This window comes from Electrona antarctica (assembly GCF_951216825.1).
Source record: "Electrona antarctica genome assembly, chromosome: 7".
NCBI lineage: Eukaryota > Metazoa > Chordata > Actinopteri > Myctophiformes > Myctophidae > Electrona > Electrona antarctica.
In genome coordinates, this window is record NC_136812.1 from 37922083 (window position 1) to 37932512 (window position 10430).

Sequence of the window (10430 nt, forward strand, 5' to 3'; positions counted from 1 at the left end):
CAAATACATATTTTATCAAAATACATTACTGTAGGACAGGTTATAGGAAGAAAACATGTTAATGCTTGCATATCAAATGAGCAACTTATTTAGCCAAAATGATCAACGAATATAGTTTTATGATGCTATGCTGCTATGTGAATTTAAAGTTTAGTCGGCAGCAACAAAACTATAGGCTACTCATTATGCATAATGCAATATTGTCAGTGAAATAAATCAGGTGCATGTGTGTGTGTGTGCGCGCGCGTGTGTGTGTGCATCTCTCTCTCTCTCTCTCTCCCAACTTTCTCTCTCTCCACCAAGCCCCAACTCTCTCTCTCTCTCTCTCTCTCTCTCTCTCTCTCTCTCTCTCTCTCTCTCTCTCTCTCATTATCATTGGTCACCCAGTATCGTCATTCATGTCCCATCTTATAAAGCTGTCAACGCCTTCCTCTCACCTGCCGAGAGACAAACCCTCATAACGGAATAATTTGACTAGCGAGGACTTGGAGAGCGAAAACTCATCTTCCCTGTATGCATCTTTCAGAGATATTTTTAAACAATTATTCCAGGACGATATATAAAACATTTCTTTTATGAATCTAGCAAACTATTCTTACTTTTCGGGCATGTGCAACATGACTGCTGAGACGCAGCATTCGCCTGCCGAGGCGACGAGTCCTCTGGTCATGTCTCCAAATGTCAGCCTGGACACGCCGCTGCCTCCGCCGCCTCTCATGCTCCAACAGCAGGCCCGGTCCAAAGACAACGTCCTGATCAAGTCTGAGCCGCGGGGGGCCAGCCCGAACACCGACCGCGAGGACGGCGCCACCCTGGGCCAGACCGAGGAGCACCTGCCGACCGGGAGTCGCCGGAGGAAAAGGCCCGTCCAGCGGGGCAAGCCGCCCTACAGTTACATCGCTCTCATTGCCATGGCGATCGCCAACTCACCTGAGAGAAAGCTCACCCTCGGGGGCATCTATAAGTTCATCATGGAGCGTTTCCCTTTTTACAGGGAAAACTCCAAGAAGTGGCAAAACTCCATCCGCCACAACCTCACCCTCAACGACTGCTTCGTCAAGATCCCCCGGGAGCCGGGAAGGCCCGGCAAGGGCAACTACTGGACCCTGGACCCCGCCGCGGAGGACATGTTCGACAACGGCAGCTTCCTGCGGAGGAGGAAGCGCTTCAAGCGCACGGACGTGAGCACGTACCCCGGGTACATGCAGAGCTCCAGCGCGTTCACCCCGACGCCCATGGTGGGCCGGTCCTCGTATCCCAACACCCTGTACCCCGGGATAGGCTCCGGCTACGGCTCTCAGCTGGCGTCGTCTCCGCATCCCGCCATGCTGCATCACTACCCGACCTCCGCCGGGGTCAGCCAGGGACAGCCGCGCATGTTCAGCATCGACAACATCATCAGCCAGCAGACGGGAGGAGCAGACCTCAACTCGCAGGCCCTGCAGGGGCTGCACCACCACGGCGGAGGAGGGGTGGGGGTCGACCACCTGGGCACCATGTCCTCCAGTTGCTCCGTCACCGGCGGCACCGACCCGTCCGCGTGCTTCCAGACGCAGAGCGTCAACCCGTCGGCGAACATGCTGCACGGCAGGAACAGCGGGAACATGCCCGCCCAGCACCTGGCCGCCGGATACCCGTACTCGTCCTCGGCGTCTCCCCCTCACCTGCCCGCCATGACGCAGCCAGGCTTCTCCCCCGGGAGCTCTCAGGTGTACTGCGCCGGGAACCGACTCTCGCTGCCGGCTCTGCGCTCAGGCTCGTGCGCCGAACACACGGAGCAGCTCCTGGGTCTCCCCAGTCCCATGAACTCTTACAACAACTCTTACATGAGACAAGCCAACTTCGCGTCAGGATTAGAACGGTATATGTGATTGAATAATAATCACACTGAACTAAAAATGTGAATATGCATGCATTCCATTTGAAAGGTCTGAAGCGATTCGCTTAAGGCCTATACACCGACATTCCTTCTGTTCCAGAAATGCCATGTCTACACTGTGTTCATAATTTACAATGTATTTATGTGTTTTATATAGGATATATTTGTTAGACGTACATATTTTTGATAGTCATTACTGTGTGTAAACAGGACCATTGTTGGCCTTGAATCTGAATAGATTGATGTACCTTTTAATATGCCGATGGCACATATAAATAAATTCATTTTTGATATGTAAGTATGGCTTTACATTTGTTATAGTTTGCTATAGAAATCAGTCTAGGCTGATTTGAAGTGACTCCTTAGGCCTATTTTCTGTTATTAATAGGCCTATTAGTATTGTAAAGCATTAAGTTATCAATTTTATCAATTTCGTTTTCTTGATCCATAAACAAAATGGAAATATACACTATCGTGTCACAGGGGTGATGAAGGTCATTAAATAGGCCTATAGCAGCACATTTTAAGTCACATTTCGACATTCTTTCAGACAATGTTTCAGTCACTGAAATGAATGCATACCCACTGATTGCATTCTGGGTTAATTGATTATTTGAAATAAGTGATTTGTGTGGACTGCAAGAAAAGTGGTTATATTTTGTGGAAAAACTTCACGACTCATTCATTTCGTATATTTAATCTATAATTGTTTTAATGTATAATGGTTACTACTTTTGGATAAAACGGGACCTCAATAAAATCTTAAAGTTTACAATCCATGACAGCCAGGGCAGTGGAGCTATATATATTATAGGCTAAGCTAAATGGTCGGAGACAATTTAACGTGCATATTTGCATAATATATACTGCGCCAAAATGAATTACTAGGCTTGGATCTCCAAGGTTGCAGCAGATATATTCCATTAAGGAAGCACGTCTGCTGCTGTGCATTACAAACCGGCATGTTCACAGTTCAAGTGAAAGCTTTTCGGTATAAATAATGAAATTCGTCTGATCAACAGAAGACTACACAACAACTTGTATTATAGAATAATAACAAACAATAATAATAAAAACAATAATGTCATTAGTTGGCCTATAATAGGCTACTATGATGGTGATAATAGTATATAATTGTTATTATATTGGGTGGAACCTAAAATGTAAAAAAGCAGCTTTCAGCTTTCGACCCAAGGAGGAAAACAAACGTGGATGACACATACAGGCAGGCCTATACCCTTATTGAATCAAAGTCAGATGAGTGTGAGATCATGGTATAGCTACCGCCTACTACCATCATATTCAGTCATTTCAGTTGCACTAAATGCAATATATCTAAGAAAAGTGATAATACAGTTTCAGTCAGACATTCTTCAGGGTTGTGTTTAACAAGCAAGCAATGAATGAGCATTTTGAATTCACCTCTTCACACACACACACACACACACACACACACACACACACACACACACACACACACACACACACACACACACACACACACACACACACACACACACACACACACACACACACACACGTGATGTTTCAGTCTTCAAACATTAATAAATCATTTTGGCACCTTTTTTCATTAGGATGGCGTTTTGTTTTTGCTTCGTCTTTTCTTTTGTTTTCTTTTTTTTGTAGCCTAAAATATGAATAGACTGAGGAGATTTAATACAGTCACGTTTTTAAATGGTCATTCTCACCATCAAAAATCTTTACATTTGTATTGGTCCATGTGAGTTTGTGACTATGACTGCAAGCGCGCATGCACGCACGCACTGTCATTTTGTCACACACACACACACACACACACACACACACACACACACACACACACACACACACACACACACACACACACACACACACACACTCACTTAGCTATTTGATACTGTGAGCACACGTTATGATGATACACAATGGTATATAATACAACAATAATAATTAATGTATTCATAGGTAAGTGCATTGTGGAATGCTACCACAGTACCACTGTAGGATATATATATACTTTCAATATGGGCAAATATGTTTATTTGTTTATCTACTTTATCTACTGCAAACGCCAGAAGTGTAGCCTACATTAGGCTAAGGCTATATTTTGAATATAAGTCACGGGGCAGCCAAACAGGGACAATACACACACTCATCTGATGACACAATTGATTCCAATTAATTATCGCTGGCCAGCTTGCAAGTTGCAATACTGTGCGAGTGGTGTCACTGGTGTGCATGGGTTTCAAATTTCATATTTCAATATTTCAATTGATTGTTGGTCACCAATCCTCCTGGTGATTGGGAATTAGGCAGTCTATAGAGGAGATGGTGTTTGTTGTAGATTTTCTAGGCCAAATGTGTTTGTAAAGCGACGCAGGAATATGAAATGGAAATGGTTAAGTATAATGATGAAATTATATACTTATGGGCTTAGTTTGCCTTGTTTAAGGCAAAAATACCAATCTGTGTTCTCTTTCATGGTTTAAAATGGTGGCTGATCTGCAGACATGTTCTATGGCAGACATGCACTCAGTTTGGTCTATCTATATGGCTGTTCTCAGATGAAGCGAGTTGATTGAGGGTGTGTATAGCCCGAGTAGTTTCTGTTCTTTTATAGCACTTTGCCTGTGTTATTTTGATCAATTTGATGTGAATATTTTCACAGTCCATCACTGTGAAAAGTATTGCACTGCGTCTGCCTGGTTGGTGTTTGGAGTCTTTGATTCTTGGAGCCTTGGCCATCCGGTCAACCCTTGCAGGTTATATTTCTGCTTATCTTTGTATTTTTTGTTCTAAAAACTTTAAATGTTTTCTTTACTGTTGCTTGACAATTTCCTTGTATGCAAATACATTTGCACTGACTGATTTTGAATTGATCGTTCTTGTTTTAACTCTTATCTGACAGCAGAGGGCGCTTTAACACTGCAAACAGCAAGTATGCATGCATGACAAATTGCATGCTAGTTTAACATATAGGATTAGCAAACTATTCAGAGGCTGGCATAAATGCATAATGTAGTTTGTATAAATCATGCAATTCCAAGAGACTTGCAGAGTATAGCCTATATGTTTTGCCATATTTGCCATAAAAACCTAAATGAGAAAATATTCAAGTGAGCTAATGGGTGGAAAAGCTCCTACACCTAGTGTATAGTCATCACATTTTATTCAGGCATAAAACAATCCCTTCTGACCTGAAAACAACACACAAACAGATAAACAAATGAATGAATGATGAATCATAATACTTTATAGCGAATATGCACCTATGGCTAGAGGGTTGTTGGTTTCTGCGAACAGGTAAAATGTAGGCCTACCAAACAAAGTGATCATACCTCAAGGGCAGGCCAACGCTGTTAACCAGCGTGAGAACAAGCCTTAACCTTTGTTACAATGAAGGGCTGGATGTCATGTCAGCTCCGTATAGATCTTGCAGCGAGAAAGGTCTCTATACGCGTGAGAACGATTATGAGCTGGTTGTTGCATTTACTGGCGGGCAGCTGTCATGGCTTTCAGTGTAACGATTTGAGATATGCGGGCAATAGCATACACAGCTGACGTGACGAGCGACCTGGAACCAGCCAGGCCATGCAGGCCAGCCAAGGGCACAGACAGACACATCAGTGTTAGTGATGTAGCTTCCTTGACTCAAAACATTTTCTGTACTTTAGAACTTCTAAATAATCTAAGTATATTTATTTATTTATTTTTAGAAAATAAAATTGTAATTATAGTACTTTTGTTATTTTTGCTTAAATTCCCTTGCTTTTGGTTTACATTTGGATATGGAGGACTCGGGCCGGGCCGCGGCACACACACGCACACACCACAAACACACACACACCACAAACACACACACACACACACACACACACACACACACACACACACACACACACACACACACACACACACACACACACACACACACACACACACACACACACACACACGAATAATATGGCAACACAAGCTATACCTTATAATACACCTGTTATAATACACATGGGCCATACTTTATGGCCCATATCCCTAAGCCGTGCTTTCTAACACGACGAGTTATGCGTTGGATAAGTGAACAGTAGTTCATGTCAAGGACCTCCGAATTGATATTTATTTGTCCGCGGACCGGCGGACCCCATCTGAGAATGCTTTGTGCCAAGTAGGCTACACCCGGAAGAGAAGATTTATGTTAAATAAAATCCAAATTATTCATAAAGAAAACTTTCAATTTTTAAAAAAAATAACCAACGTATAGCATATCATATGAATTTATGATAGTGCCCCACATCCCAATAAAGGACCCCTGGGGGTCCCCGGACCCCACTTTGAGTAGCAGCGGGTGCAGAGATGGATGGGGTGCTGATGTGAACGCATTACAATAACGCCATGTTTCTGCAGCCCTAATGAAATGGAATGTCCGCCTGTCGTGTTCCAAATGGGCCCGTCCACATTACATAGCATGTCATCTGCTACAGCCTTGGTTCGTTGTGACGAAGACGAATTGACGCAGGTTGCAGGCTGCAGCTGACTAGATGGCCCTGTGTTTGTCTATATGCGAATTATGCAGAAAATGTAGATGGATAATGTTATGACTTCTAGACAAGGAAAACATAAAACCCGTGAGAAGTGATCGGGCGACCGTTGGCCACGCTAGTGGAGGGGCACGATGAATCGATGATGCAATTCATTCATGTCTTTTAGGCTACCTGAATAAAATACGCTGACAGTCAACTCAACACCATTATGCGCAGCATTATGTTTATTATACAATTAGACGTAACATGATTGCTTTCGAACTGAGATGGCCTACCTATATCTACCCAAATTTGTATTAAACAAAACGTAAAATGAGCTTTGGTTACATTTAATAGCTTGACTTGATTTGACTTGACTGATAAATATGTTTTTGGTAGGTAGGCCTACCAAAAACGAACGAAATGAAAGGATTAAAAACGACATAATAATAATAATAATAATAATAATAATAATAATAATAATAATAATAAGGGTAATAATAATAATAATAATAATAATAATAATAATAGCACAACAACAACAACAACAATACTACTAATAATAGGCTACTATATACTACTACTACTAATAATAATAATAATAACCATATAATAGACTAATAATAAATGCAAATAGAAATAACCTTAATTTCTGCTATGAACTCAGAGTATGCCATTAATATAGAATAGCGTAAATGTGGTCCTTATTTATTTTCAAGCATGCACGAAATAATTACAGCAAATTACAAAAAGAAAAAGGTAGGCCTACATTTTAAACTAAATGTTTAGCCTTTTATACCGGTATGTTTTTTGCCTTTGGGATTTCGCATTTTTCCCATTGCCTGTAGGCTTCTCTTTCGTGGCCATATATTGTTCCTTTGCAGTAACTATAATAGATTACTAACAAAAACGGTAGCCCATTTAGTTTTATTGTGGTAATTATCATTTAGGCCTGCGCCTTAATTCCTTCTCGTGATTTTGTTTACGGGCTGACACATTTGGTACAGCCGGAGCAGACTCACATATCCATGTCACAAAATTCCCTCACCTTAATTTCCTGTGTAGTTCCCGGCGAAGCTTGTGTTATGCTCCGTCGTACGTCGGTGTCGCGTGCCAAAAGAGCAGATCTGCAAGCTATCAACACGGTGCGAATGCGACGCGTCGATAGCTTTCAGATCAGCTCTTTTGGGCACGCGACACCGTCGTACGACGCGGGATAAATGCGGCTAAACAGTGACATGGAGGTCACGTGTTCTGCGCGGTTGAATAAATAGCTTTTTGAGAGCTATGAGGGACGATAGTATATGAGACTCTCACTGGATACTTATCCGCGCCCAGCGCGTAAAAGACGCCCATTTGGATGTTCACATGTAGCCTTTTAAATGACCTATATAGCATAAATCGATCACAGAAATAAGAACTCGTGTGTGTGTACTGAACTCGTAAGTGGTCCTTTAGGAGGGGAAACGCGTGATTTATGACCAGTCCGCTTTGTTTTTCTTTCTTTCCTTTCTCGGTGAGAGCAAGCGCACACAGCCTCGCTTCCCGGATGATCGGAGGAGAACCACGGCAGCTCAAAGCCTTATCTGTCCTTCCCATACACTTTGGCGATGTTTTCATTCAGCGACTGGAGATAAAACAACAGTTTGGTCGCGCGGTCTTTCTGGGGGCGAGTCGGTGAGTTTCCACCACAACAACAACACCTGGCGTGGCCGTGGGACGCGAGCGAGAGAGAGAGAGGGAGAGAGAGAGAGAGAGAGGAATAACGGTCTCTCCAAGGATGACTTTGGGGACGGATATTATGTCCGACAGCTCTGTATTGTCCGATGATGTGGACATCGATGTGGTCGGGGGCGACTTGTCCGTCGGCAAGGACGGAAAATACATGCATTTCAACTTGGACAACGACTCGGACGACAATTTCTCCCAGAACGCGAGCGAGAGAGTCTCCTCCCCGGTGCTCAGCAGCTCCGAGTGCCCGTCCGAGCAGACCGGGTCCGGCACGGAGGCCGGCGCCACGATCCACGGAGACAAGCCCGGCAAAAGTGCCCTTGTGAAGCCGCCCTATTCCTACATAGCCCTGATCACCATGTCCATCCTCCAGAGTCCCAAGAAGAGGCTCACCCTCAGCGAGATCTGCGAGTTCATCAGCAACAGGTTCCCGTACTACCGAGAGAAGTTCCCCGCTTGGCAGAACTCCATTCGCCACAACCTCTCCCTAAACGACTGCTTCGTGAAGATCCCACGCGAACCCGGGAATCCCGGAAAGGGCAACTATTGGACCCTCGACCCAGAGTCCGCAGACATGTTTGATAATGGAAGTTTTTTACGCAGGAGGAAGCGCTTCAAGAGACATCAAACCAACGAGATCCTCCGGGACGTCGGGGGGTTCCTGCCGGGGTTCGGATACGGACCTTATGGCTACAACTACGGACTTCAGCTGCAGAACTTTCACGCCGCGCACAAATCACCCGCACCACCCGGGCGGCGCGTTCCCGTTCCAAAACGCGCCGTGCGTCCTGCCGTCACCGGCCTCGATATTCCCAAACCCGCACTCCCTGCCATCTCTTTTAGGGGCCGATTTACGAAAGCCATTTTACCCGCAGCTAAGTCCCACGCTACCCTGCATGCCGCCCCTCAAGACGGACGCGAGCGCTCCCAGTCGACCCTCTTTCTCGATTGACAATATCATCGGTGCGGCGAACAGCACGGCCTCGCCGTATGGCAGCCATCATCCCGGCAGCCAGGCGCAGATCCTGGCCATGTTGACCCCTGCAGCACTCGCGTCTGCCTCAGGCCACTTGAACCTCTCGCAGGAAAGCCTATTACAACCCGGGGCACAGAGTCAGACATTCTCTAGCAAAACGGCACATATGAACAGTTGCCCTTTCTAGAAAGAAAAAAAACGAAACAATACAAAACAAATGCTGGTGAGAAACATGCACCACAGAAAATGCTCTTATTAGAAAGCCCATTGCGGTTCTGTCGTCTTAAGTGAAGGTAGGCTGAACATTCTTTGTGAAATAAGAGTGTTATGGCTCTCCCGTTGATTTTGATAAAGATGTGGGAGATGGGGAACTGAAAGGTTTATTTATGGCTTGTAAATATGTGTATAATAATGACAGAGACGAGAGGAATTAAGACATTGATGAAGGCTCTTGAATACTGAGTATAAATTTGTTGGCCTGACACTTCTGGCTATGTGGCACCCAGAAGAAAAAAATCGATCCTTGTATTTTAACATAAGTTAAAGTAAACGTGTCACATATAGCCTATTTCTCTGTACGGGATAATTTTCGATTTTTAAAATATCATTGAGATTTTTATGCTATGATTTATATTGTTTTATATTTTGCGCGTTGTGAGGAAAAAGCACTGTCTTTGACATTGGCTACACGAGACCGCCAACTCAGGTTTTTACTAGAAAGCACATTGAGACAAAGGGGGTTTGTTTTTCCACTATGACCCCCGGATCTCCTTTGCATATAGGCTACATGCGGCGTCCTGGTGAATTTGTGACGGATTCATTTTATGTTGTCTGTGGACAAATAGGTTATGTGTTTTTTGTGTGTGTAAAGAAAGCGCATTAGCCTACCTCTCAATCTCTCACTCTCTCTCCCCTTCTCTCTCTCTCACCTGTTGTGCTGACGTTCGTTATCATTTCACAATTTAATCTGTGAAACTTTGTCATGTGTTGCCAATAGAGAGACACCTATGTTCCTATAGGTCATTTTTTTGTTGTTGTAATGACAAGAATAATAAATGTTTGTGAATTTGAAAAAGAAAATTCGTTAGCCCCTTTTATTGCTTACGTTTTGCTGGCATATTTAAAAAATTACCCTCGTGTGAAGTGAGGGGCGCATTTGTTTGCTTTTGTACGACACGGGGAGCATGCTTTTTAAGCAAACACAAAGTTCATAGACTTGCATGGCTGCCACATGCCGTTATGGGTGGCATGATGCAGATTTTTGGGGGGCATATTGATTTTTGAGTACTTGCACATTTTTGGGGAGCATGAAAGACACATTAAA

General features: G+C 44.0%; 2 protein-coding genes across 2 annotated transcripts; both read left to right on the forward strand.

The window, feature by feature from the left end:
* Positions 1–575: 575 nt before the first annotated feature.
* On the forward strand, positions 576–1871 carry foxe3 (forkhead box E3; the record flags this gene model as incomplete). Its single annotated transcript, XM_079506103.1, has 1 exon — positions 576–1871. The coding sequence occupies one exon, from the start codon at positions 576–578 to the stop codon at positions 1869–1871; it is 1296 nt and encodes a 431-aa protein (XP_079362229.1).
* A 5980-nt stretch (positions 1872–7851) lies between these two features.
* foxd2 (forkhead box D2) lies at positions 7852–10178 on the forward strand. The gene is given in 2 exon segments (XM_079505000.1): positions 7852–8865; positions 8867–10178. Coding segments are annotated over 2 exon segments (1113 nt in total). The 5' UTR covers positions 7852–8179; the 3' UTR covers positions 9294–10178.
* Positions 10179–10430: the final 252 nt, after the last annotated feature.